The sequence below is a fragment of the Misgurnus anguillicaudatus genome, chromosome 9 (assembly GCF_027580225.2).
Source record: "Misgurnus anguillicaudatus chromosome 9, ASM2758022v2, whole genome shotgun sequence".
NCBI lineage: Eukaryota > Metazoa > Chordata > Actinopteri > Cypriniformes > Cobitidae > Misgurnus > Misgurnus anguillicaudatus.
In genome coordinates, this window is record NC_073345.2 from 34639014 (window position 1) to 34664944 (window position 25931).

Sequence of the window (25931 nt, forward strand, 5' to 3'; positions counted from 1 at the left end):
TCTGAGCTGTGATTATCTCTGCTCCTTCTGTTCATTCCTCTTATCATGACCCTCAGTAAAGACTCTCACACCGCATCTCTGTCTATAAAGTAACACTTCTCATAATCATTCCTAAAGTCACAAAGTATTTCATTTGCCTGCTCTTCAAAACTTTATTCATTAAAAATATCTACAAGACTAACGTTTAATGTGAAGTTATTGTATGGTTAATCCAAAAACTCAAACCATAACACCTTTTAGAAAATATGACGCCTAAAGTTCTTTTTACATGAGTTTTCTTGATCCAGTTTTCCACAAATAGTGTTTAAAAGCAAGCTATTATATATTTGAGACACTTTAAGGGCATTCTAAACATGTTTGGACATCAGTTCTTCTACTGATGTTTCACATCTTTAGTGTATTAGGTATAAAATCACTAATGTAAAACTTTATATTATGCAACAGATTTTGGCTCCATTCTAATTGGTTTAATTTACTCTTCCAGCAGTGATAAAACACAGTAACATCTAAGATGTCAAACACCATTTTGGAGTAAAAAAATCAAAAGTTTAGTTTCATGTGCTCACGCGAAACCTTCATGTGCAGATTTTTTTTGTAAAGTTTAGTTTCGCGTGTGCACGTGAAACTATCGCGTGCGCACGTGAAACTATCGTGTATGCACATGAAAGCGATAGTTTCACGTGCCCAGGCGATAGTTTCACGTGCGCGCGTGAAAGTTTCACGTGTGCACGCGAAACTAAACGCGATTGTTTCACGTGCGCACGCGAAACTAAAGTTTATTTAATTTTTGCTCCATGTCCCCTTAGGGGCTCCGTAATAACCAGCCTGATCTCACTGGAATTCGTATGCATTTGTGAATCGTATATAAACACGTACAATTATTAGAAAAATCAATAATAATGAAACTCCACCCCACACACTGTAAAAAGTAAACTCTCTACCTAAAAAAACTTACTTTAATTGGTAACACCTAAAAAATTAAGTTTTATAAACTTAAATTTTCTCACTTTTTATAATTTAAGGTGAAAAACGTTTATAAAATTACTTCAATTGTTAACATCTAAAATATTTAAACATGTTTAATATTTAAGCGTTTAACAAGTTTAAATTTAAAGGTATTGCGGAGGATTTTCTTTTTCCGCATGGATCATCAAGACTATCGGTCTTCCTAGTTGTCAATCAGGAGTGTTGCGCAATTGCATTTTTTAAAAAAGTGGAGAAGGCGGTTCTTTTCTAAAATTCGAGAAAATCCTCTGCTACACCTTTAACTTTTTAGAGTGTAACACCAACATCACAAGGCGAAAGCAAATCATACAAAAACATACAAATGTGGTTATATGAATTAATAGCCACCTCATAAAATATGATAACCTAAAATGAAGAATAAACAATAATATTAACTAACATTAATAATAATAAATAAACGCTGTTAAAACATTGTTCATTGTTATAGTTCATGTTTGCTGACGCATTAATGAAAATATCTTAATGTAAAGTGTTATCATGAAGTATTGCATTCATACAGAAGAACGGGGTTTATCAACTTTTCATATACAAATGCATTTACATAACATCTTCAGTTATATTGTTCAAGTTATACAAAAGTGAATGTAAACACTTGAGACCAGAAAACTTTTTCTGAATTAAAGCCAACAGACTGCGCCCACATTTGCATACAGCTGCGGGTGTCTGTATGAGCACAACTCTTATTTCTTTGTCATTAGAGATGAACAGAGACTCGTGTGGCAGCTGCCTAACTGTGACCCTTTGAGATCAGAGGTCAGAAACTTTTTTCCCACACTGAAGTCTGCTGCATTTATAAGTTTATAAACTTATTAAATAAAAACAGGAATCACAGATGTACTCTTTAAATATCTCTATTTATTTATCTTAAAATAGGTTCATTTTATTCTACATAAATGTTTAAAGGACAAAAACTTGCAGAAGCAAAAAATATTAACACTCTTCTTGCTGTTAATTTAAAATACTGTCAAAATAAAATAAAACAGAGTAACATGATTAAAGGGAAAGTGTTCGTTGAATGCAGTGAAATTCTTACAAAAACTTTCCTTTATAGCTCTCGGGTCAAGTGACTTATGTTGAGTTCAGTCATGATGAGAGACAGTTTGCTTAATGTCTGATCGGTTGTTATTGCTGTTTCTAATGCTTAAACACAAAACACTCCACCATTTCCGCCATAGAGAAATTACTGCCGACCAGCGTGGAAGATCAAAAAAACAGACCGAATTATGTTAAAATGGAGGCCTTGCAACTTCAAACGCAAGTGACTTCAGCGCAACACTCTGAAATTTGAGATTTAGGTTTGAAAGGAAAGTTTAAACACATAACATTTTATCATTTACTTACCCTCACATTCTTCTAAACCCATACAACTTTCTTCCGTAAAATATAAACGGACAAAAAGTTTCTGTTTTCCATACAATAAAAGTGGATGGTGATTACAGGACCCGTTGTTCTTGAAAAATCTAAACACAATTGATTCCCAAATCTTTCCCTTTGCTGTAAAAGCATCATGATCGATCATATCACGTGCTCATGAATACAATGCACCAACACTGTAAAAAATACTTTGCTGCCCCAAAATGTTTTGTTAAATCAACTCAGATTTACAAGTCATACAACAGAGATGAGTTGTCACAACTTACAAAATATATTTTATAAGTTATAACAACTCATCTTTAGTCAAGATAAATAATAGTAAGTTGAAATGACTTGCAAATCCGAGCCGATTCAACAAAAAATCTAAGGCAGCAAAGTATTTTTTACAGTGAATCATATCTAATTTTTAGCATTTTTTACATTACTATTCAGCACTTTCTCTAAATATAAATTGATAAAAGTGACATTTTGCCACTATCAGTGATTACTCAATTCTTTTTTGAAAACACTTTACAATAAATGCATTAGTTAACTTGAGCTAACAATGAACTAAAGTATTTTTAGTATTTATTAATCTTTTTTCATGTTAGTTTATTGTGCATTAATGTTAACAACTTTAAATTTAAAAAATTTATTAGTAAATGCTAAAATGTATTACCGAATATTATTAAATACAACCCAGACGGATCTTACGGGAATTCATACGTTTTACGAGTTGGCTAATTTGTATGAATTCGTACAAAGTAAATCGTACGATTATTATTTACAAAAAAAACAAAACAATAATGAACCCAGCCCCTAACCCCAACATCACAGGGGTGAAATCAAATCGTACAAATGTGGTCATATGAATTAATATAAATTGCAATATTCCAATGCTATTTCAAGAGAATTACATATTTTACGAGTTGACTAATTTGTATTAATTCATACGACCACATTCATAGATTTTTGTAAAATTTGCCTTGACCCCTGTGACGTTAAGAGTTTGGAGCAGGGTTAGGTTTCGTTATTGTTTTTTCATGAGAATCATGTTTTGTATGTTTAACTTTGTATGAATTCATACAAATTAGCCAACTCGCAAAACATGTACGAATTCCCGTGAGATCAGGCTGGATATTCTATAAAATCAAAAAATCTTCATAAACTGAAATTATTTGGTAGAATAAATGTAATGAAAATGAATATCCTGCCCAAATCTCTATCTGTTTCAATCCTTTTTAATTCTCGTAAAAGACTGACTATCATTTATACCCCTTTTAAGAGGTGGTCAGTATAAATCACATTCCACATGTGCTGTATGGAAAATCAGATCGGAAAATTCTGATCTTATTTTGTGTTTAGAAGAAAACAACACTGGGGTGATACGACAAAAGATGAACAAATGTTGATAATTTTCTCTTGGGTGAACTCTTTCTTTACATAAATGTATGAATTTATGACCGTGTGTGATGGAGATCATTTGACAACTTATTCAAATTTGTTTTAGAGAAGACAAAAAACAAACAGTAGTACAGAAGTCCAGCAGTTTGGGTTAGTGGAAGGGTGAGAAATGTTTGGGTCATATGATGACAACAATCATGAAAGATGGCAGAAACATCTACATCAGCTTCAATGATCACACGTGATGCTTAACACAAGAAATGCAGATGTCACACATTACTCTGGGTCGGGTAGTGTTTTCAGTCTCTAGTTACAGATGTGTCAACTTTTTACCTCTATGGAGTTTCATCTTTAAAAAGCTTAAACACATTACAGTAGATTTAGCTTTCTAGGGCAGAGAACATCAGATCTGCAACATGTTTTTGCTTTCAAAATGTATATTTCACTTTTTCAACACTCATTCACAAGTAAACCAATAAACTCTTAGAGGGGTGGGGCTAAGTGACTCAAAATCCTTATTGGCCCCGTCACAAATGGCGCACTTGATGTGGGCTTACAATGGCCGCCATGTGCATGTCCTTTAAGTCCACAACGCCATAAAGCAGCAGGGGTCTCCAACCTTTTTGTGAGCAAGGGCTTACACATCTGGAGGGCTACTTTTTATATAGGCTACTCAAAACCTTTTTATTTTACTTGTTGATATGTTTTATCATGGTTCTAAATGATAACACACATAAAAGAAGCAAGCTAATATAAAATACATAATAAATAAATATTAAAATAGAGGCTTTTAATAAAATGTGCTTTGGAGGGCACCACGTTGGAGACCACTGCCGTAAGGTGTCACGTTTGTCCTTATTCGTCGATATGCACACTTTTTTCCGAGTCTGCACTTGTGCAAGTTTCGGAGCAGACTTCTTACAGTAAAAAAGATGTTACGTCACAAAAGTGCAGACTTGTAAAAAGGCCATGGCTGTTTAGGGCGCCATTTGGGACAGGGGCAAAAAGTCATCAGTAGGTGCATTTCCATTACCCTTTAAATTGCGCAAATAGAAATAGCACCCGATGGAAACGCTGTAATTTTGCATAAACTCCCAAATAACGTTTTTATGCTCAAGGTGAGGTGGGTTTTCAGGCAAAAAACGAATATATTGCAAAACTGCAATGGAAACGTTTTTTTCCCCTAGAAATCACCTGACATGCATAAGTCACATAATCATTCTTTAAATATGGCATGGTATGTTTGATTGGAGGACAAGACAGAAGAGGTGTGGTCAACTTCATGTGGCACATGAAAAAAAATCTGGGAACGTTTTCCTCAAAAAACATAATTTCTTCTTGACTGAACCAAGAAAGACATCAACATTTTGGATGACATGGTGGTGAGTAAATTAAGTGGATTTTTTTAAGACAATGGACTGATCATTTAAAGGTGCCAAAGAATGCATTGAAATAATATCTTAAATTGTTCTTTGATATTTACATAGAGAGTTTGTGACTTTATTAAGTGCAAAAAAGGTGTCCATTTACAACCCTATAGAACTTGTCCATTGAATGAAATGGTCATGAATAATAATGTTGAGCTCTGCTCTGCTTTGAGGCTCATGCCAGTAGCTCACATTAGTAAACATGTAGGAGTGTACATCTCGACTGTAACGTCACAGTTGGTGTTGAGATTGGTCTCAAAATGCTTTTGATGCTCACGATATGTCATTACCATGTACAGAGCTTGTATTATTCATCTATGCATCTATGTAAATGCAGTTTCTTATTCTATGGCACCTTTACAGCAAGACTTATTGGGGAGTCGACTGCTCTATATGCTATCGAGTCACTCTCGTGATATTTTGATGTCATCCACATGTTGGTCTGCACAGTGCCGTATGAAGTCGAACACACCCATCGCCATAGTTTTTTAAATGACTTATCACGAGACAATGACATTAAGTTTTAGTCTCATAACATTGTTTAATCGTAACGCCGTTATTTCGGAATAGTTGTTTGTCGACATTTGTCTTTAATGGAAACTAGCTAGTGTGGCTTCATCACTCCCACTTTTGAATCGTCAAAAGTCGATGTCTCAAATAATACAGGATGAAGCAGAGAAATTCACATTCAGAGTGCTGCTCATATACAGTGGTCTGACAAATAAAGTTGAGGACGAAAAGCAAAATGTTTACTTGCTTAAAGAAACTTCTCTTTTGATGTCAAACAGACTTAACAAGACCCAAGACCCAAAAATGAAAATGCCCTTGTTTATTCCATCTCATGTCATTCCAAATTTGTATGACTTCAGGACACAAAAACTGTGAAGTTTTGAAGAATGTTTTTAATCTGTACAATAAACATGTATAGTGACCATTAGCTGTCCCATGTAGTAGTTCACTTGCACTCTTTATTTTAAGTCCTTCAAACCCATTAAACAGCTTTGCGTGAATCACTGTTAGAGATCTAAAGCAATATTCACTTCAAGTCTTGCCATTGGCCAAAGCTGTTATTAACAACCCAGCACTGGGGAAAAAGAGACTAACCCAATCTGCTGGTTTGTAATCTAAATTATGTTGGGTTGTTTCAACCCAATGTGGGTCAAGTAAAATAAACCCAACAGCTGGGTATGTCCCTTTTTAACCCAATGCTTTTTTTAGTGTAGTGTAGTAATTATTTCAAGCATGCACAGTTCAAAACATTAAATTTCATTGCGAGCGGCTTCGGTCACCAATACATGAAGTGTACAGATTCTTCATTACATAGTTTTTTACAGTGAAAGAGTAGTCTTTGGAATGACAGAAAGAAGAGAAACCGATGACAATTTTCATTTATGGTGAACAATATTCTTAAATATGCAGTTTTCAAGATGCATATTGCTCTTCAACCTAGTTTTTAAAGGGACATTCCCCTTTTTTTTAAAAATATGCTCATCTTCCAGCGCCCCCAGAGTTAAACACCGATCCCCACCGCCTTGGAATCCATTCAGCCGATCTCCGGGTCCGGCGCTAGCACCCCCAGCATAGCTCTGCATAATCCATTGAATCTGACCAGACCACCAGCATGGCGCCAAAAGAATAACCAAAGAGTTTCAACGTTTTTCCCACTCAAAACTTGACTCCTCCGTAGCCACATCGTGCACCAAGACCGACAGAAAACTACAAGTTGTGATTTTCTAGGCAGATATTACGCACTGCCTGAAAATAGTCACCTTGGCTACTTTCAAATGGCAGGGGACTATTTTCGGGCAGTGCCATGTTACAGCAGCAAAGTCTTGCGATTATTACGCCAGAATGAGAGTATAGTTCTAGCCATATATGCCTAGAAAATCACGACTTAAAATGTTTCCGTCGGTCCTAGCACACGATGCAACCACAGAAGAGTCAAGCCCCAAATAGGAAAAACATCAAAACTCCCCGGCCATTTCTAGCGCCATGCCAATGGTCCAATCAGATTGAATGGATCACGCCAAGCCATGCTAAAAGTGCCAGCGCCAGACCCGGAGATCGGCTGAATGGATTCCAAAACGGTAAAAATGTAACATCAAGTAAAACACAAATATAGCAAATATTAATAAATAGTTTTAGTGGTGTTCTGGGATAGCATGATGTAACTTTTGAAACATATTGAAAGCCAAGTAATGGTTAAACTGCCCAAGTCGTCTATATGCAAATTAGACCCCCATTTAGAAAACAAAAATCACATTTTTTCTTGTCACACATTGATTGTATTCACAAGCAGATATCTGAAACAAGAATTCAATTGGCATAATAAAAGCAAGGGCTTGTATCTAATGCATGATATACAAAAACAAACATGCTCTGATAAACTCAATGCTCATAACACACAAACACACACACAAATGTATTACGAATGCAGTATTAAGTGAGGACCGCACACTTCAAGGTGTCTCCCCACACAGCAGCATCAAATGATTGACAGTGAACACACGCATCTCACGGTGCATTCACACGGGGGTAAGCATTAACTCTTCCCAATCACTTTTAATGGGTGACGTCATGCGTTGCCGAACTGAATTGTGGATCCGTCTGCTGCAGAAGTCGAACATTTCTCAACTATTCAAGTGGCAACGTTAGCCAATCAGATCGCCTTATGCAAATAACCTAGGCAGGGCCAGCCATTATGGAAGACCGGAGCATGTCTTGCGGCGACTGTGATTGGCTGTTGGCACGCTTCAGACAAGCCTTCCGTTAAACGTCAACGCTTACGCCCCGTGTGAATGCACCGTCATCCACACTCGCGCACACAGAGCAGTGGGGTGGTTTCTCTGGTGACCAGCAGGTTGTCGGTAACAGGCTCGCTCACCAGCAGGAAATTACATCATTAAAACAGGAAGGGGCGGGGATGTATCGGCTGGGATGTATCGGCAAGGGACTCCTGAGGCGAACAGCAGATTTAAATGTGTGCAGGTGGGGCGGGGGAACCAAAGTGACTCCAAACTATCTGAAAGTCATGGATGAAAGATCAAAGCATCCCTGAAGAGCAATTAGGTTTTGGGTGAAGTTCACATTTCACCCCTTAAATTAAAAGAAAAAATGCTTGTATTGCATTAAGAAAATGAAGCCTACACTTTAAAGCGCTAAACTTTTTTGCATCGTATCATTATTATATAAAACAAACACAAACACATGATCTCTACTAGAAGATATTTTGAAGTTTTTTGTTCTTATTTCTCAGTCATTTGCCTTTTCGGGGTAAAATATGACCTGGACGTGTTCTTGGTATCATGAATTGAAACATTTTACACTGACGCCCCACAATGCCTTAGTACTACATTCAGTCTCAAAAGCTTCTTGAAAATGTATTTTAGAATATCATATATCTTACAAATAGGACTTTATAAAGTAAAGATCTTAATAAAGTGTATATCTAATCATTACTGACCCTTATATAGAAAACAGGCGTCATTTACTCATGTTACGGTCTCACAGTGACAAATAAATAACCAGGTATATATTGAAGTGTATCAGAAGACAAGGGTTACCATTTTCATGAGTTATCTAAATGACTTCCTGAACAATGAACCTTTGTTCTGCGTTGTTAGATCCAACAGTGAAATTTAATGGATTGTATCGAGTCACTCAGCCCACCAATCACGTTCATATGCGTGTATGTGAGTGTGTTTTCAGGTGTGTGCATGTATCTGATCACAGCAGATATCTGTGCCTGTCTTCATCCAGCGTCAGATCCACCACCTCAGGAGGCGGAACCCACCCTGACTGGGCGGAGATTGACGTCCATGGGGGCGGTGCTCTTTGTTTCCAAGAGGAAATCGACTGGATCACTCCACCACGTGGAAATCTCGAGACGACGCTATAATAATATTAAATATATGAATGCATTAAAATAGTACCCAAATGGAAAATAAAAAGCAATACTAAATGTGATGAATTCGATGAAAATGATGTCACCTGGCATTCTCCTGAACTCCAACGATCTCCACCTCACTGTCTGTGGAGGCCAGACTCACCTGAGACGGCTTCACCTCAACAGCACCTGCATGAGACAACATCAGCTAATGTTACCATATCACCAAAAACTACATTCACAGCATTTTAGACACACAACAACTAACATCCTACAAAAGATGCATTTTGCTATAGAATTGTTTTTAAAATATTTTGGTGAAGTATTTATTTTATCTGTTGTGTCCCAATTGCATACTACTGTGCAACAAACGCAATAACAGTATGTACTTTTAGTACACAGCGTAGGCCACTTTGTTGCACAGTGTTTGCATGCAAGTCCTGTCCCAAACTCTAAGAGCTGCACCTGCTGCTGGTCAAAGTCAGTGTTTGAACTTTAGTAAAATGTACCTACATCTGGCTTTCAACATTAAATTTAGGTCAACTTAAAACTGCAATAACAGCTTCAGCGTTTCCAATTTCTGCAGCTGAAGGGATTGTTGGCAATATTTTTGAAAAATCAGTGCACCTACTATTTTGGATAGAGTATGATTCATTCATACTATGAATAGTCTACCAGCTCAGAGTTTTGGGTCAAAACAAACCTGAGAGGGGGTTTGACTGCTCCTGTTCAGAGTTTGTGTCTGATATATCATAATGCCCAACCACTGCAGGACCCACTGCAACACACATACACAGATGACAAGATTCAATGGCGTATCGTATGTACGAGCATATTACAGCTACATTTATCATTTATTAGCCTAAATAGTAAACAGCACTGCTCATTGAAATACTTAAATTTAGGGATAATTTTCAACCAATCAATACGTTTGCATTTTTAATCCAAGGCGAGTTATAGTGCATTTCATGATATATCAGTATGTGCAGCATAAATTTGTACCACATATATACAGTGGGGAAAATAAATATACACATCATTTCTAGACATAAAATTTCCACCAGATGTAGCCAACTAGCCATCAAGCCAAATATTGAATTCATACAAAGAAATCAGAACATTTAAGTATACAAGTTGAGTCATAATAAATAAAGTGAAATGACACGGATTCTGCATGACGTCACAATTGTGAAGCCACCGCACCACAATATTGGTAGGCACAAACATTCTATTAAATTCATAGGACGTTATCAGATTTCAATGATAAAACACTACTTTACCAGTCTCCATTTTTATATCTAAAGTCTCCCTGTACATTATTACAACGCAAACATCCTAGGCATGTACAGTTATTTATTTAAAGTTGTAAATTTTACTTTTTAAACAGTAAATATACATTAATCTTCATTACAGTATCAGGTCACCAAACACTAATGCATCACAAATGTGCTCATTTAAAAAAAAAAATGCTTTAAGTACTGCATGTCTTTGCAATAATTTGCTGGTTTTGAAACTATGTTATGTTATACAGTATTGTTTTTATTTGTACAGTAAAATGTGTTAATGAAGTGTATTTTAAACTAACATTTGATTCAACAATATAAAAATTATAGAATTCTTCTTTACTTTACAACATATTTAGAGAAACAACGCTGACCGTTTATGCTCTCAATGTCATCAAACTTTATTTAAACCTGTGTCATTACAACAGAATGCAGCAGACACACTCACCTTAAAGGAAAACACCACCGTTTTTCAATATTTTACTATGTTCTTACCTCAACTAAGACGAATAATACATCCCAATCTTTTTCTAATGTGTGCACTTCATCTTTTCACAGCGCGTCGTGGATGTGTTAGCATTTAGCCTAGCCCCATTCATTCCTTAGGATCCAAACAGGGATGTTATATTTCAGCATATTATCGGGCACATAAGCATCCAAATATCTGGTATTGTAAAAAAAAAAACATCATGTGTTGATCTCTGATAAAAACAATGAAACCCAACCCCAAATATTTTTGCAATACCCCAATATTGTCTCATCCACAAAACATTTACTTTTTCTCTTTTCCAAAACATCTTTAATTTGGAAAGTGTGGCTAAATGGAGACATGTAAAAGATAAGTTTTAGTTACCTTGAGGAACTTCTTACAATGAATTTACCCTTCAGAAAAAAGGTTGATGTTTTTACAGAGGTGGGCAGACAGTATATTAAGTTTTGGTAATATATAGGTGCATTAAAGGATGAGACAACACGGCCTAGATTGTTATGGTCTGATATTTATCTTTGCAACAGAATCCTTTGCCAGAAATGTACACTGAGCTCAGACGTAAACTTTCTATCCAGCTCGCGTGTTGTGCAGCTATATATTTTCAAAATGGGTGTAAACACCCATATTTGATTTTTATTTTCTTCACATGCCTTTTAATAAAAATAATTGTGACTTTAATCTCACATAAGGCTTTGATTTGTATAGAAACATTTATTCCACTTTGCAGAATCCCAAAATTACAGAGATATGAATGAACGCCCAACCCTACTTGTTTTTATATAAATTGCTTGTTACTTTACAGACCGTCATTCTTATATACTGTTATTTATGTTGCAATTTCTAATAAACATTTCCTTAACTAGTCACAAGTGTTAATATCTTCACCCCGCATAAGACGTCTTACAGAAACAACAAATCCAAGTGACTTTTTAACTTAAAGCATCAACAATCATTATGTGAGACGACATTAATGCTACTTTGAATGACTATTAAACAGAAACAGTACTTGTTAAAACTGCATTCATTTTACACTAAAACCACATAAAAGGTGCATGAGGTGAGGTGTATATATTTATTTACCAGCTAGTAACAGAGCAGACATCAAACCTCAATATTGTGTTACATGATAGACATGAAAACACCAAAAAAACAAAAAACATTACCTGACCTACTTTTGGTTTTGGTCAGAGACTATTATTGTAAATCGATGACATACAGAAAAACAACCATCTCTGGTTACTCAATACTTATTCAAGTACTTAATCTATGAATTACGTGGAGGACATCTAAAACATTGATATTAAAATCAGTAGGCAGCCTGATTATCTTAATAATAAAAAATAATAATAATAAAACCGTAAACATTCTTCTTCAGACACAGTAAACATGGTTGAAGTCCTCTTGCAAGTCACTATAGTAAAATTACAGTATGTGTGAATGTCACAAAACATGTCCCAAAATGTCCCAGTCATATTCAACTCCAAAATCAAAATATTACCTTTTATGTCTAAATTGTCTAAAATATTTTGTCGATATACATGTATGAAATATTAAAACAATTTTACATTTGGCGATTTAAAACTACACAAAACAACGCACCGTTTTCATCAATGAGAATCATGATCAAATATAAAGAAAATCTCACAAAATGCATCAAGTATTAAAAGTAAAAGGAATATACCCAAAAATCTTTATAATTGTAAATGTTTTCTTGATTTTGATGCAAAATATGACTGGGAGACGTGCCTACTAACTAAACAATAACTGTGCATTTATGTGAATATAACAAATGTATTTGCAAAGGGACAATTTCATCTAAAGTTTCTGCATTTCTAAGTAACATCATTCCAGTGTATTTGCATACGCAGCACTGATATTAGTGTTTGAATGAACAAATCCTCATTCGTCCGAGTTTTAGGTTAGTACTTAGCATTTAAACTAATGTAGTGCATGTAGTCATAACATCACAGCACTCCAGCTATTTTCATGCACGTTTTGCTTTGGAAGAAGCGTTTAAATAAGAACCTGTAAGAACAAGCCACAATGCAAACAAAGAGTACGAGTTCTTTGGTAGACGTGCCAGTCCGAGTGATCTAAGTGAACGTGGATGAGGAGACAAACACACAAAATGGCAGTCAAGGAAAAAAACTTCAGGAGTCTTTTGGAGAAACAACTCGTCAGTCATTGTTATTCTACGGGGAAGACAAATGATTCATTTAAATGATTCACTACAAGATTCGACTCCAAGTGAATGGAAGAACTGGCTCTCCAAAGACAAGAGCTCACAAAGGCACTGACTGTGGCGGCGCCCTGAGATGCGACTACACATTAAGAAAAACAGCTGAGACAGATGAAGTTAAAGGGTTAGTTCACCCCAAAATGTGAAAACAGGGACTGAAGTTGTCAAGTTCTTAAAAAATGTTAAGAATAAAATGTAACGTGTGTGTGTGTAACAGACCAAAATAAGTTACACAAAGCTATCGTATTGCTTCAGAACGCCTGAATTTGAGCTAAATTTAAATTTTATTATACTTAGAGCTTGAAAAATTCAGTCCCCTTATTACTTTCATTTCAAGGCGAGGAGTGGCCAGAATATTCTTTACAAAATTCACCTTTTGTGTTTTACGAATGAAAATTAGAATTTGAGTAAATGACAGAATTTAAACTTAGGCAAACTTTTCTTTTAAAAGAGAAATGCGTATAAGAGAGCTTTTAAGGGAGAGTTACGATGTTTTATTGGGAAATAAAGAAAAAAGTTTGTGCATTGAGTCTCCATTAAAGAGCAGTCAGATCGAGTCGGCACAAGCGATGGTAACGTTCCTCAAACGTTTGGCTCGGATGGATCCACGTTTCCATTAAGGCTGGCAGTCTGTGTTGGTTGAACCAGGTTGGCATTCATTCGGGCCATCTGATAGGCCGCCAAAGTCTCCTGCGACTCGGACGACGGCAGGAACGAACTAACTTGGCTCCGCACCTCCGGATTTTCACTGGACGAAAGATCGTCGTCTGAATGCAGCCGGGTCAGTCTGTCCATCCACACGCGAAAGCGTTCCTCGGTCTGTCTCTGCATCGCGGCGAATCTCGTGAGAGCTTCCTCCAAGACTCCGCCCAGACTGGTGCCGGCCACACCCATGTCGAATTGGCCCCGCCCTCGCGCTGAAGCTCCGGAACTCTCGGCTCGGCGTTGACCAGCTTAAAGACAGACGGCAGTGCCGAGAGAGAGACGTCAGACAAATAGGAATGCGGAATGCAGAAAGTGGGCGGCGTTATTGCGTGCACACCGGCGAGCATGCTGGGAACACGTCATGCAGCTCTCGCAGTGAATTTTGAATACAGCTCACCAATGATCAAGACTAAAGACAGGCTTATAGTTCAAAGAGTAAGAAATGCATGTGCACCCAGTAAACCCTCAGAATAGAAAAGTGTGAAGATAGAAGACAGCGGGATATTCCATATATATTATCCAAGCCCTTGTCTGTACTGATCCTAAAGTGATGTATACGTTTTGACTCCCATTAACAATTAGATGTCAATTTGGTCAATAGTCTGAGTTGCTTGAAACTATGTGCATTCTGAAAATATAAACTTTTTAGGGACTTTTTTATATACACTTAGATTAGCGATATATGTATACTTTGCGATATAGGTACACTGACGTTTAACGTTGTGTACACTTGGCATACACGTACACTAACGATTTGCGATATGTACACTTTGCGGTATTTGAACACTAACAAATAGCGGTATATGTACACTTGGCAATGCATGTACACAACCGCTAAGGGTATATGTACACTTAACAATATATGTATTCTAAAGGTTAGCAGTATATGTACACTTAATGGTATACATATGCTGGCGTTTGACGATATATGTACGTTTGCCGGTATATGGACGCTTACGGTTGATGGTATATGTGCGCTGAACGATATAGGTACACAAAAGATTAACATTACCAATATTACACTTAGCATACATGTACACTAACGTTTTGCTGTTTTTGTACACTTTGCGAACAGTCACGAATAACAGTATATGTACACTTGAAGATGGGGCGGTATAAGATTCTGACGGTTAAGCACAAATACCACGGTTTTACGTTGTTGCGGTATTACCATTCCAACCTAAAATGTGTTATTTTTAAATGCCAGGAAAAAATAACGCATTTAAATTATAATATGCTTTCAAAAAAATAATTTTATATATATATATATATATATATATATATATATATATATATATATATATAATGTTTTTTGTACAGACTTTATGAATTTTGTATAAACACAGCTCATACCTCGGAAACGAGGTTTTGAAACCTTGGCTGTTTAAAACCTCGGTATACCTTGAAACCGGTAACCGGGCAATACCTACTTGAAGATGTGCGTACACTTCTGCTAAGGGTATATGTACACTTAGCGATATATGTACGTTTACTATTGGCTGTATATGTACCCTTAGCGGTATATGTACGCTAATGATTAGCTGAATATGTACCCTTAGCGGTATATGTACGCTGCTGATTAACAGTATATGTACACTTAGTGATATAGGTACACTGAAGTTTAATGTTATGTACACACTACATGACCACTTACGTACGGTTCATGGTATATGTACGCTTCGAGATATATTTTCACTGACGATTAGGATATATGTAAACTTAACAATACATGTATACTAACAATTAACGATTCATGTATACTTAGCTATATATTTACACGAACACATTTCTACACTAACTGACAAATATATGACAAATAGTTACAGGTTGTGCACTATAAAAGTAACACTGCTCATACGGCATTGCCAGTAATTCATTGATAATTTCGTTACACCAGTGGTGCTTTAAAATCCTTGAATATAAATGATGATTGCATTTTAGCACGCTGAAAGCCCTTTAACGTTAGCGACCACAGAACGCTCTCAGCGCGCTATAACTAACACTATTACACTTCTAAAGGTATCAGCCAAAAAATACCATTAAAAATTATGCTAAATACAGCAGCATTGATATGAAGTAGTCAACCACATCAATTTACTAACTGGACACCCATCCTGACCTGTAACTACAGCAAAACTGTAAGCTTCAAACTGTAAAAACCATAGTTACGTCAACCCATGATCAGAGATACTGAGATTAAAGTTATTGTTCACCTCAAAATAAAAATTCTGACATTTACTCACCCTCATGTATGAGTTTCTTTATTTTGATGAACACAAAAGAAGATATTTTAATAAATGATGGTAACCACACAGCTGCTGGCACCCACTGACTTCCACAGAAGGAAAAACAAATACTATGAAAGTCAGTGGGTGCCGCCAACTATTTGTTTACCATAATTTCTTAAAATGTGTTCAACAGATTAATGAAATTCATATAGGAGGGTGGGTAAATGATTTTGAACTATCCCTTAAAACCATGTCACCAAGTAAGCCCAACTAAGCCCTCTAGTGGAGACTGTCTTTGCAGTTGATGTTTTACAAGACAATTATTTACCCCACACAAAATGAACAGAACAATGCAGACACAACACATATTACCACAAATATGCACAACATGAACACGACATTAAGACAACTCAAAGACAGAACAACAAATCTGCCTTTAGTTAAAACCTTACTGCAAATTTACCCAATCACATGGACTTTATTCTGCATTTATTAAAATGTTTGGTCTTACAGGGATGGTAGATTTAGCGGACCTCTTTTACCGTATTTTGAAAAAGGAAAGTGGTTTATGTATGAGGTCAATTAACACACATGCACTAAATCAAGGGCTCTGATTGGTGCAAAATATGCGTTTAAAAGCGGTTAGCCTGATCCACGAGCCATTGTCAAGAATTACTCTGACGTTCTGTCGACATGCACCAAACAATGCATGAGAGAAAATGAGACACTAATGATGACTTTAGTTACATGTGTTGGTTTAGGACAAGCAGAGGGAATATTAGACTCCTCATGATTTGACTAAAGGCTAACTAACACCGATCCAACAAACACTGACATTCTTATATAAGAAGTTTGGTGGCATTAGTTGGATCAGTGTGAATTTGCCTTTAGGGTAATTCTGAAATGATTCTCAATACAATTCTTAATGTATTTCTTAAAATAACAGAGGGAGTGCTGTTGCTTGAAAAGTCTGTGATTAAATCAGTGTCAGATTTTTGTGGCTTTGCATGAGAATAACTTGTAAGTAAGATACATTGTGTTTGTTAATGTACTGCTTGCTTAAAAATATTAAATACCCAATTATGCGTTTTGTGAATCGTTTTGAGAATCAAGACTAACTACATCTAGACTACATAATTTGTGTACTAGTTTGCACGCTTACCTGGCGCGTGAGAGTTGATTGTCTCGCCTTCGTTGTCAGACGAGGCAGTTAACGGTGACGACGATGAAGAGTGGGCTGTGATGTCACTGTCGCTCGTACTGCTGTCCTGGAGCACGTCAGGCTTGCGCCTCGCCGCAGCCTCCCGTTTCTGCCGCAACTGTCGCATGCGCTGTTTCTGCTTCTGGCTCCGTGGACCCCTCACACGAACCCGCCCGTTCACCTGCTTCTCCTGGCAACGATTTTTCTTGGCTGCCATGGCGACAGAGGACGTGTCGCTCTCAGAATGCGAACGCCGTGACTTCCTGCTCGCAGCTTGGGTGGGTGCGGCGGCTTCCTCCGCAGATGAAAGCGTGTCCGAGTCGCCAAGATGACCGGAGGAGGATGGCGATCGCAGGCAGACGGACGAGTCGCTGTCTTCTTGAGGGCCGGGCTGAGCGGTGGTCGAAGGATCCGTTTCCTGCGGCTGCCCGGGGGCGGAGTCTCTGTGAAGCTCTTTCAGTAAGCATGGCATGGAGAGTAGGCCAGGGACGGGCTCTTTCTCAGGACTCTGTATGCCGTTTGGCTCTTCACAAGCCGGTGAGCTGGTGGACGTGGTTTCTTGTTTCAGGAGCATGTCTTGTTCTTCTGCGATGGCCCCGCCCTCTGAAGGGCATTCAGGGAGCTCGTTGGCCTTCTGGGCATCAGTCATCTCTGGAGGGCGGGGCCAGGGGCAACGTCTCTGTAGTGGCAGTTGCTAGGTGATAAAGAGGGGCGGTTGACCTGTAAGAGAACAACTGTGTCAATACAAAACCTAAAAAACATGAAATTTTTGTTTTTGTGTCTCGCACTATGAGAACTAAATCACAAAAATAATCACAAGAGTAAAGGGAGAATAAAGTATCTTCTTAAATAAAAATGTCTGCTAAATTGTAATTTACAAGACCATGAAAAGGTTTTATAATATAACAAGCTATCATCCGTAACGTTTAGCCTTATTACTTGAAAAAATAAAAAACACACCTCGACTACACTCATTACATGAGGAGTTACACTTTGAAGTTTGATACTTGCATGGATTTGAACAAACCCCTTTAACCATAAAAAGTACAAACAACAGTAATAGAGATGCTTGCTAGAGGTAGACCGATTAATCAGCACGCCACCGATAGTTTATTGGTGGAACAATCCGTGCCGATAGTGTGTACGTTGCTTTATATCATAATAAAGTAATTAATCTGCTGAATAGATGTTGCATTAGCAGAGAAACAACAGCAGGAACTTAAATTTGTTGTAGGGATGCACCGATATGGACATTTTGGCCGATACCGATAACGATAACTCTTTATATTTGGGGGCCGATAACCGATATATATAGGCCGATAAATATTCATATTAATTTCACAATGAAAAACTCCCAGACCGCGGACATCTTGTCTTTGCGCTAGAGTAGCATACTCTTCTTAAGCCCGCAACATGTGTCATCTTCGTGCTATGTCACAGAAAGCACCAATCAAAACTCCACATGGCCAGCAATGAGCAAGTGAAGTGGTTCAACAAACCAAAATAATCCATAATTTATCTGCTTTTATTTATCGGCCTAATTTTGCTATCAGACCGATAACCGATAATATTAAAAATAAGCAGTTATCGGCCGATCCCTAATTTGTTGTCAAGGCTGACAGGATGCTAATATTAGTAGTACCTCAGTTACACAAAAATACACGCAGATAAATCCAACCCAAATGTTTAATGTCATGATTATTACAATCGATTTGCATTAGTTTATTTCCAGCCGGTTACTTTTATAAATATTTTACGTTTATAACAAGGGCTGTCACGATTAAGAAATTTGGCTGACGGTTAATTGCCTAATAAATTGTGCCGATTATGCAGATCAATTGACTGCTTTATTGCTTTGATTTAATTCTCATAAATTTTTTTGTTTGTTTATTAAATCATTTTCACACATTGTTGTGATTATTTAAATAAAATATTTTGCAAGGTTTACCTGGCAGTAATTTTAATGCACATAACACATATTTTAAAGTAATCTGATATGGTCTCATTTATACAGGCGCTGCAATCATTGCGGTGATCTGAAATCATCGCGATGAGGTCAAACAATTGCGATGAGACGATTATTTAATCATTGTGACAGCCCTAATAACGAGAGAAAGCAAACTATATACAACTGTCGGCTACGTTAACACATCCAACAAATCAAAATCTGATTTCAGTTCTTTTTTATCATCACTGCAATACATCTGTTGTTATTTTGATTATTTAATCATTAAATGTTAAAACAGAAACAAATAAAGTACTTTTTATCCAGTATCCGTTTTAAAAACTATCGGTCGATTAATCTGTTATCGGCAAGTAGGGACACACTTATTTATTGGTATCAGCAAAATCCACTATCGTCGACCTCTATGCTTGCCTTGACAAAATTAATGACAGTGATAAAACTAAAGTTGGTGGGTTGGTGAGAAGAATATTGAAACCAAAGTGCATCGTTGTTTGTAACCACAAAACCTAGCCATTTACTTTTAATCAGCATTTACCAGTAATGACTAAACCGATATATCTGATGAGCAAAGCCACAATAACCATACACAGATAACTATACCGTTTTGTACTTCCCGATTTTACTGTCAATGAGCTACAGTGGGTTTGGGTAACCAGACAGAAAGTTGATATGCAGAAGTTCTTGTGCATCTGTTTACTCGTTTGGGTTCTGTTGTGACACCCATAAATATATATAGATACATACAGATAGATATATATTGCATTAACAACAGGTATTTTAATGCAAATTGTGGTTACTTTAGTCTATCAAATTAAATTATCAATTTTCTCGCGCCATTAGACCAGACTGAAACCTAACACATCAGACCGAGTCAGACACCTTAATGCATCATGTATAAAGATCTCGCATCACACTGCTTGCACAATGGCGCATGTAACTACATTTAATCTCCTTGCACTTCATCAAATAATGTTAGAAGAATCAGATTTGGGACATTGTGTACAAAACACTGCAATGCTATCGCTATATAAATGCTTGAATTCATAAACTCAGCATGAGGAAACGAAATAAAGTAAAACCGTCGTACACAAAAGTTGCATCTGCTAATGTGAGATACTGCAGATAAAGCAACTCAGTCTGCGACACAACACAAAGTCTGGAAGTTCACTCGTAACAGCACATAACCGGCACATTAGAAAATCAAAACGAGAATACGTGTGCACATGTTTAAATACTAACATTATATAAAGTCAAAGCAGGTTTGACTCAAAACTGCGGCAAGGGATCAAAATGGAAGGACGCGCGCGTTTAGCGCAACAGCAGACGCATACCTGAATCAAATCTGTCTTCATGTGTCTTTTCTCCTCAGCATCTTACGCTTGTATTCATATGTACATGGAAATGTGTAATTTATATATATTATACGAAAAACAACTCTGGGTTCTCGACTTTCCGACCCCTTTAGCAGTTTGCTATTTTAAAATGTCCCCACTAGCCGTCGCTGGAACAAATGTGCACGCGTCACTTCCGGCTGATATGACACCGAGGAACATTAACAGCGCCGCCATGAGGTTTGGAGAAGTGTTGCGTTTATTAAAGAACCCCTATTACATTGCTAAAAACAATGTTATTTTGTGTATTTAGTATAATACGTGTTTGCGTGGTTTATGGTTCAAAAAACACATTCTTTTTTCTCCTCTATGCTAAGGTGACCAGATTTTTCAAATAAAAACCGGGGACATATCCTAGTTCAATTGTTCATTGAAATCTCATTTGTTATTTAATTAAAAATGTATAATTCAATTAATTTCTGTGAATCTAAGTCATTGTTTTCCTTTTTACATTGCACAGATATGACATTAAGTGTGATTAAAGTTACTACTTCAGCTGATTTCATAGCATTATAAATGAGGAACAGAAGGAATAATTCAAAAACACATTTACACAAAACAAATGCTCAGTACCATGTTGTGATCAGTTCACTTTATTGGTTTATTTATTTAATATAACATGAGTAGTTAGTACCTTAAACCCGATAACTTGATTGATGATAACTTGATGACGCTTTCTCGTGTGTCTCGTAGTAAATTCTTAATCGCTAAAGCAGTGGTGCGCGACTAAGTAATCAGTGTAGCTTGCAGCCCCATCTGCTGGTGAAAATGATCATTACATGACTGCTCAGGTCTGGTACTCCGCACACTAATTGTTGATCAGGTTTTTACACTGTATTTGTTCAGGGCGTGTTGTAAAACGGGGACATTTCCAGGGACAGCTCAACCCGAAGACAGAACACCAAAAAATGGGACTGTCCCTGAAAAACGAGGATGTCTGGTCACCTTACTCTATCCCCTGCCTCTCGAAACGCGTTGAGGTTGTTCAAAACGAAACGGGTATAAATGGAGGTCGGAGCCAGCTGCAAATGGGTGGGTTAGCAGCAAGTGGGTGGAGCTTTAGCCGCAAGTGGGCTGTACAAACTTCCAGAGGATTCACCACCGCCCCATTTGAAGCGTAAACCCCTCCTACTTGCACATTTCTGAAATCCCTCCTACTTGCAGCATAAGCTCCTCCCACTTGCGGCATAAGGTCCTCCCACCTGCAGTCTCCGGGCTGCAGCGATATATACTTGTTCAAAACTCATCGTTCTGAAAAGTGCTTTGTCCTCCGATCGGCCAGCTAACCAGAACGTTGTGATTGTACTGAATACCTCTGACGTCAGCCGGAAAAGTGACACTCACAATATAATACTGACAGGAGTTAACTTTACTTCTACCTTATCAATAAGAGCCAAATCTTATCCAGAAATGCAGATGACCAAGCTGATCGGTTACCTTAATGGATAACTCAGGTCATCGTTTACTTTTCGATTTGTACCTTTTACATATCGCTAACATGTACTAATATACACTGAATCTAAATTATTATTATTATTTTTTTAAATGACACAATAGTCACTGTATTTATAAGCATAATTTTATTTGGATATTTAAGGTTATCTAGATAAAGTGTTCATGAAGTCCACTTTCTGCTCCAGCTGAGCATCCAGGGCAGCCTTAAGATGAAACAAGACATGCATTATTTAGATTTATTATTTAATTTGTAATATTAAAAAGATAAAAGGCAGAAAAATGTAAAGATAATTACCAGCTCTCGTTTGGCTTCCTCGATTTTCACCCGTGCCAAAGCTGGACTCTGTATAGACAAAGCCAACAATGAGTTTAAACTTTTGACACGTAATCAACCCACACATCAAACCAAACAATCTAAAGATCAGATCCAAAGAAAATTTGAATATTATAAAAAAATGGGGGAATGGTAATATAAGCTGTACTTACAGGGCTCAAGTCACTATATGGCTCTAGTTTCTTTTTCAACGGTAGTGTTTCCTCTTTCAGTGCTGCAATTTTCTGAGTATGGAATAAAAGATCAGAGAAATAACGGAAAGTTAGTTAAACATTATGGCAGATTTGTTTTCTTATGATACTAACATTGCATTCACAATGTTGAAATTGTGTGTTAGTTCAAAAACACCTTTGTCAAACCCATAATTACAAACTGTGAACTTGACATTTTATGACACATCAACATCTCATTACACAGCTTTAATTCTGTAAACAAGTTGTATATGGAGCATAAACCTATGATCTGGTTAGTATTCCGGGGTAGGTTACCTCTGATAACTGCAGAATGGCCTGATGGGTAAGTGAGTCCTCCATCTGCCGTGAGTCCAACTTTTCCTGTCACAAACACACGGATTCAGTTTATAAAGCTGGAAGCAAAATATCAAACACTCAGATCTCAATCCAAACACATGCTCACCTGTGCGATTTTATTCCGGCCGGCAAGATCTCTGGATTTATTCTTCATGAAGTCCATGTTCAGAAGTCTCTCTTCTGCCGTAGCTGCTTCCACCTGTTGTATGTGTGTGATCTTTAACAAATCACTGGAAGACAATGTCACACACAAACACACGTTTGAAAAATATAGCTGCAAGCAGCAATATCAGGCCAAACAAGGAAACAAAAGGAAATTGCATAAAGAACTTAGGAAAACCTCATGATTTCAGACAAAAGAATACAAAAGTCATCTGTGAAAAAAGCTATGTACTCGTTTACTGAAATCTCTTCCTCACTTCTCGAGGAGCAAAATGTGAGTGTCGTCTGCCGTGGCAAAACTCAGGTCAAAAGAGCCCACCCCCAATGTCTCTAAGATGTTCTGATGTAGAGATATAGGTGTTGCTAAATGGTTGCTAGTGGCATCCAGCAATGATTATACTCCAAGCCACTAAAGGTTCGTGATATTACATCAAAGTTTGCAGTAGTTTTAAGCAACAAAAAAAATTAAGACACCACTAGGTGGCGCCATGACTAATATCTGCATGCAACCTCAAGTCATGATTGTGATTACATGTAGCAAGTTGCATGACCAAACACCTTAGTTTTGTGAAGATACAGCTATATGACCATATGGCTTGCTTGCCATCGAAGGTTTTGTTAAATTATAAGGCCCTTCGGGGCTTGGCCGCTAAAAATACATCTTCATCACTAGTTAAAATATAATGCATATGAAACCAAATCAATTTGGGTAGCATTTAAAATCATCATGCACAGAAAACGTTGGAGTCTTTATTTTTTATGCACATCCTAAACATAGCAGTCGAGTGAAATACAGAGATGATTTTGTGTTTTCTTACTCTTGGAGTTTCTTCCGAAGAACAACTGTGGTCGTCATTTTCTTCCTGACGGTAGAAAGTTCCCGCTGTAATCTCCTGTCTGTTTTTTCAGCCTCCAGCACATCATTGGTCAGTTTATTCATTGCAGGCATATAGCTGATAAACCCAACAGTTATAAACTTATTACAATGCCTAAGTCAGTGGCTAATGTAATATCTAAGGATTTAAATATAATAGTACATGTATATGTGCTTGCTTGTTTTATAAAAAATATGAATGTTTGATGTAAAGTTTATTAATTGCAATTTCTGTACCGTGTTATAATAGAGGCAACTAACCACTGCGTAGATGAGAACATGTAATATTTACAATTTAACACCACCTGTCTAAATTAGCACTAAAATTTGTTTTAGCTTCCAAGTGATGTGTCTTTAAGTTTAAGCACTTCAGCAGTGGACTCCAGCACTGACAGCAGATCTGCTGTGGGTTTGGAAACTGTCCCCGGCTGCAGTCCCACTACCTGAAGAAGCACCTCCTGCAGAATAGCACCTGTCATAAAATAAAGCACAATTCACCACACCAGGGCAGATAGGATTTTATTTTCATGTGTTATGAAGGTATAAGGAAAGTTTGGCTTCATACATCTACTAAACTTGGTCTCACCATCACTGTTGTACTCTGCTGCTTTCTGCTCGTGGTCCTGTATGAGGAGCTCGACCTCTTTGCATCTCATCTCACTGTTCTTCACCAGCTCGTGCAGAATCTCTATCGTGCGCGTGTTCACTTCAAAGTCAGGGACGGGCTGTTGCCCAAAAACCTTCTTAAGCCACTGACTCACCTGCAAGTATTGGCATATTCAAACACGTGGTAAATAATAAATGCAAGAGTTTAAACACACAAATAATACTGTATATTGTCATTACACCTAAACGTACGGTACATGGAACAACTGCGAACCAAATTATTTAAATAAAATCAATAACTCACGATTTTGCTTTTCTCACACATGTTTCCACTAGTTGTGCATCACATTTAATAACTCTTACATTCAGTTTCGGTAAAAAAAATTTAACTTTCCAACACAATCGCAGATCCCGCCACTCTGTTTGTATTTCTTGTTCCGGGGTTTCAGAGCGCAAGTGCTCATTGGCTGGCTGACTGAACCACTGACCAATCAGTTTCAGGGACAGGGGGACACGTCACGTAATTTAACCCTTTACCTGGCACAGCCCTTTTTGAGTGGGGGGTGAAACCTTCACATTAATATAACTCTGGCATTTTTTGGTCTAGACGCCTAATTTTGGTCTTGTTTAAAGACGACACTTTTTTACGGAAGTGTCTGGAGGTGAATATATTAAGTAAATATAAAATTGTTATAGCAGTTTACATTTATTGTAATAAATAAAAATAATGCAATATAGTATTATTTTATACATAAAATTATCAAAATACTCTTGTCACAAATTAATAAATTACAGTCACTGCATTATTATTATTACTACTAAAAGGTTTTGAAATATGAAAATTATTAGACCTTTCGAAAAATATAGTTTGTCATGATAGATTAACATTTACATGCAAAATATTGAGTAAACTCAGTTGTCCCAGTCACGACACAGTACCAGTTAACGGGTTAAACATGCCACAAATCAATTTATAAAGCGTTGCTTAAGAAATTTCGATATAAGAAAAATACATCTTAACCAGTATCCTGAAGCATTGTAGGACTGATGTAAATCCATTAACTTTAATCAATTCAAAAGTTTCTACTCTTGTTTCATAACAATAATCCATATTTTAAAAGTATCTTATTTATCTATTAAATCTATAAATCTGTTTTACTGTTATTTTTATTTTGTATATTATTTGCATCTGTTGTGTAAAAAAATATAATCAAGCTCAAGGAAAACATGTCATGAAAATGTTTATTAAAAAATACCAATACTCTCATGTTATCAGCAAATTTAAATGATACTTAAAGATTATATTTGATCAACTTATACTGTAATAAATCACAATAAAGTATACATAAAATTATTGTTTATTTCTTTTAA

The 25931-nt window shown here is 36.9% G+C and overlaps 2 protein-coding genes across 6 annotated transcripts in view; both read right to left on the reverse strand.

Moving 5' to 3' along the window:
• Positions 1 to 8423: 8423 nt before the first annotated feature.
• On the reverse strand, positions 8424 to 20741 carry ark2n (arkadia (rnf111) N-terminal like PKA signaling regulator 2n). Of its 3 annotated transcripts, XM_055180144.2 has the most exons (5): positions 20540 to 20741; positions 17204 to 17962; positions 9800 to 9874; positions 9201 to 9285; positions 8424 to 9102 (listed from the first exon to the last, which is right to left on the reverse strand). In XM_055180144.2, exons 2-5 carry the CDS (start codon positions 17889 to 17891, stop codon positions 8937 to 8939), a joined length of 1014 nt encoding a protein of 337 aa, XP_055036119.1. In that variant the 5' UTR covers positions 17892 to 17962; positions 20540 to 20741; the 3' UTR covers positions 8424 to 8936. The 3 variants fall into 3 exon arrangements, with proteins under 3 accessions (XP_055036119.1, XP_055036120.1, XP_055036118.1); XM_055180145.2 differs by lacking the exon at positions 9800 to 9874 and having other exon boundaries at positions 20540 to 20739; XM_055180143.2 differs by lacking the exons at positions 8424 to 9102; positions 9201 to 9285; positions 9800 to 9874 and adding an exon at positions 11519 to 14061.
• A 1421-nt stretch (positions 20742 to 22162) lies between these two features.
• The window catches only part of haus1 (HAUS augmin-like complex, subunit 1), a 54843-nt gene continuing 51074 nt past the window's right edge, over positions 22163 to 25931 (reverse strand). For 2 of the 3 annotated variants that reach the window (XM_073871567.1, XM_073871566.1), the window contains 8 exons: positions 24541 to 24715; positions 24288 to 24426; positions 23899 to 24030; positions 23025 to 23148; positions 22877 to 22942; positions 22541 to 22612; positions 22350 to 22397; positions 22163 to 22257 (listed from right to left, as the gene is read on the reverse strand). In XM_073871567.1, coding sequence (XP_073727668.1) covers positions 22198 to 22257; positions 22350 to 22397; positions 22541 to 22612; positions 22877 to 22942; positions 23025 to 23148; positions 23899 to 24030; positions 24288 to 24426; positions 24541 to 24610 — 711 coding nt within the window. In that variant the 5' untranslated portion in view covers positions 24611 to 24715 and the 3' untranslated portion in view covers positions 22163 to 22197. Of the gene's footprint in view, positions 22258 to 22349; positions 22398 to 22540; positions 22613 to 22876; positions 22943 to 23024; positions 23149 to 23898; positions 24031 to 24287; positions 24427 to 24540; positions 24716 to 24864; positions 25058 to 25931 lie in introns of those variants that run through there. The other variant, XM_073871565.1, reaches the window with a different exon arrangement.